The sequence below is a fragment of the Cebus imitator genome, unplaced genomic scaffold (assembly GCF_001604975.1).
Source record: "Cebus imitator isolate Cc_AM_T3 unplaced genomic scaffold, Cebus_imitator-1.0 Scaffold54, whole genome shotgun sequence".
NCBI lineage: Eukaryota > Metazoa > Chordata > Mammalia > Primates > Cebidae > Cebus > Cebus imitator.
Window position 1 is genome coordinate 6,078,630 of NW_016107369.1, and position 2,647 is coordinate 6,081,276.

The 2,647-nt window shown below is 40.2% G+C and overlaps 1 protein-coding gene across 1 annotated transcript in view; it reads right to left on the reverse strand.

The window, feature by feature from the left end:
* The window catches only part of RBM25 (RNA binding motif protein 25), a gene marked incomplete at its 5' end in the record, with an annotated part of 27,692 nt that overhangs the window by 15,908 nt on the left and 9,137 nt on the right, over positions 1-2,647 (reverse strand). Inside the window, one exon of the mRNA XM_017528517.2 lies at positions 1,787-1,972. Within this exon, the coding sequence (XP_017384006.2) occupies positions 1,787-1,972 (186 nt within the window). The remainder of the gene's footprint in view (positions 1-1,786; positions 1,973-2,647) is intronic.

The window sequence follows — 2,647 nt, forward strand, 5'->3', positions numbered from 1 at the left end:
AATGGCACGATCTCGGCTCACCGCAACCTCCGCCTCCTGGGTTCAGGCAATTCTCCTGCCTCGGCCTCCTGAGTAGCTGGGATTACAGGCACGCGCCACCATGCCCAGCTCATTTTTTGTATTTTTAGTAGAGACGGGGTGTCACCATGTTGATCAGGATGGTCTCGATCTCTTGACCTCGTGATCCACCTGCCTCGGCCTCCCAAAGTGCTGGGATTACAGGCTTGAGCCACCACGCCCGGCCTCTTCCAATATTTTTCAAATAATATTTCCTAAAACTTATCTAAGTTTATCCAAAGGAAATAAGTGTAAGAAAACCAAACCTTTTCTTTCAACCTGGACTGCCCACTGTTCAATTAGCTTAGGGGGACAAAGAGATAGTAATCAATTCACTGAGGAGGAATATTTCAAATTGTGCTGCTCTTTCAGAAACGTCCAGTTTGATGTTCAATACCATTACTGTTCAGGGAGGGGAATGTGACATAGTTTCTAAAGAAAAGGCAGCTAAAAAATCAAGAGTGGGTGGAAATCTTCAGTGAATGAAATCTGGTTTCTTGCTTACAGTGGAGACATAACAACCATAGGAAAACAAGGTAAAATTAAGGGCTGGGCGCAGTGGCTCACGACTGTAATCCTGGCACTTTAGGAGGCTGAGGCAGGAGGATCACCTGAGCCCAGGAGTTGGAGGTTCTATATATGTATACTATACATATATTATAGTATACATATGCACGTGTGTACATATTTTACAGAATTCTAGTTTTTAGTATATATAAACATAATTTATAGTATATAGAAATCCCAGTATCTAGAAACCTCCTATATCGTGTATGTGTGTGTGTGTATGATTTCTTGGAGTCTGAGGGGATTGGTTCCAGGAGCCCCCACATATACCAAAATCCACAAATGCTTAAGTCCCTTATAAACAATGGCATATAACCTATGCACATTCTCCTGTATACTTTGCTGGAGTGCAATGGCGCAATCTTGGCTCACTGCAACCTCCACCTCCTGGGTTCAGGCGACTCTCCTGTCTCAGCCTCCTGAGAAGATAGGATTACAGGTGTGGGCCACTACGCCTGGTTAAATTTTTTTTTCTTTTCTTTTTTTTGGAGACGGAGTTTCGCTCTTGTTACCCAGGCTGGAGTGCAATGGCGCGATCTTGGCTCACCGCAACCTCCGCCTCCTGGGTTCAAGCAATTCTCCTGCCTCAGCCTCCTGAGTAGCTGGGACTACAGGCACGCGCCACCATGCCCAGCTAATTTTTTTGTAGTTTTAGTAGAGNAGACGGGGTTTCACCATGTTGACCAGGATGGTCTCGATCTCTTGACCTCGTGATCCACCCGCCTCGGCCTCCCAAAGTGCTGGGATTACAGGCTTGAGCCACCGCGCCCGGCCAATTTTTGTATTTTTAGTAGAGGCGGGGTTTCACTGCATTGGCTAGGCTGGTCTCAAACTTCTGACCTCAGGTGATCCACCCGCCTCGGCCTCCCGAATGCTGGGATTACAGGCATGAGCCACCATATCCGGCCTGTAATACTTTTTGATGCCATATAAAATACTTCCAATATTTTAAAACTAATAGTCCTTTTAAATTCTCTAAGTTTATCCCCCTAAAAAAATGAGTTTAAGAGAACCAAACATTTTCTTTCAATCTGTATATTGCTACTTATTTAATAAATCCTATTTATTCTGATTTCCCTTCAAAATCTGACATGTAATCAGAGCTTAAGAGTAGTATCATAAAAAACAAACTGTAGAAATGATATGTTGTCAGAACACATACGTCCTCCTTCTTTTCCTTCTTCTTCTTCCTGGGGTGAGAATCAGATTCCTGTGAGGGGGCGTTTAGCTCACTGGAATATTCACGTATTAAAACTTCAATGGCCCCTTTAATCATCTGATCTCTCCTCTTTGTTTCTTCATCCAAGGCTTCTTCATCGTCGTTAGTGACAGTTTCTGGCCTTGCATTCTAAAACAAAACAGCAAATTCAGGGGAAAGAAAAATCAAGCAGGAAAATAAAAATCATTCTACAAGAAGAGTTAATAAACAAACATGTTTTCTCAAAAACATCTCTGTAGTCCTATTAAACACGGAGATGGTTTTGTTCTTAACATCACAAAACTCAGCTTCATTTATTTTATTTCAGTTTTCCTGAGATACTAGTTCATTTTCATTTTCTTTCTTAATACCTAAAACACCCTGACCCCTAAATTTCAGGACTAGCACATCTGCAAAGCATTAACAATTTTTCAGACTGTTTTGCTCAATAGATACACAAATAGCAATTACTAAATAACTGTATGTAATAGTTTATTCTTTTACATATATAAGAACCAGTAGAAAATTCAGTTATGTAGTAAAAGCAAAATACAATTTTAAGTACATTGTGATAGCTACTGCATAGAATAAGCAAAATTACATGTAGGTTAAACAAACAAAAACATCAGATTGCTAAATACACAAAAATGCAAAAATTGGGAGTTTAGGGGCTGAAATGATAGTTTACTTCCCATTTGCCTTCTCTAAGTTCTTATAATGCATTAATACCACTTATAGAAACTATATGCTTACAACATTAAGAAGGAACCAAAGTAACTATTTGTAGGACTTTATTCTTTTCTTTTTTTTTTTTTTTTGAGACGG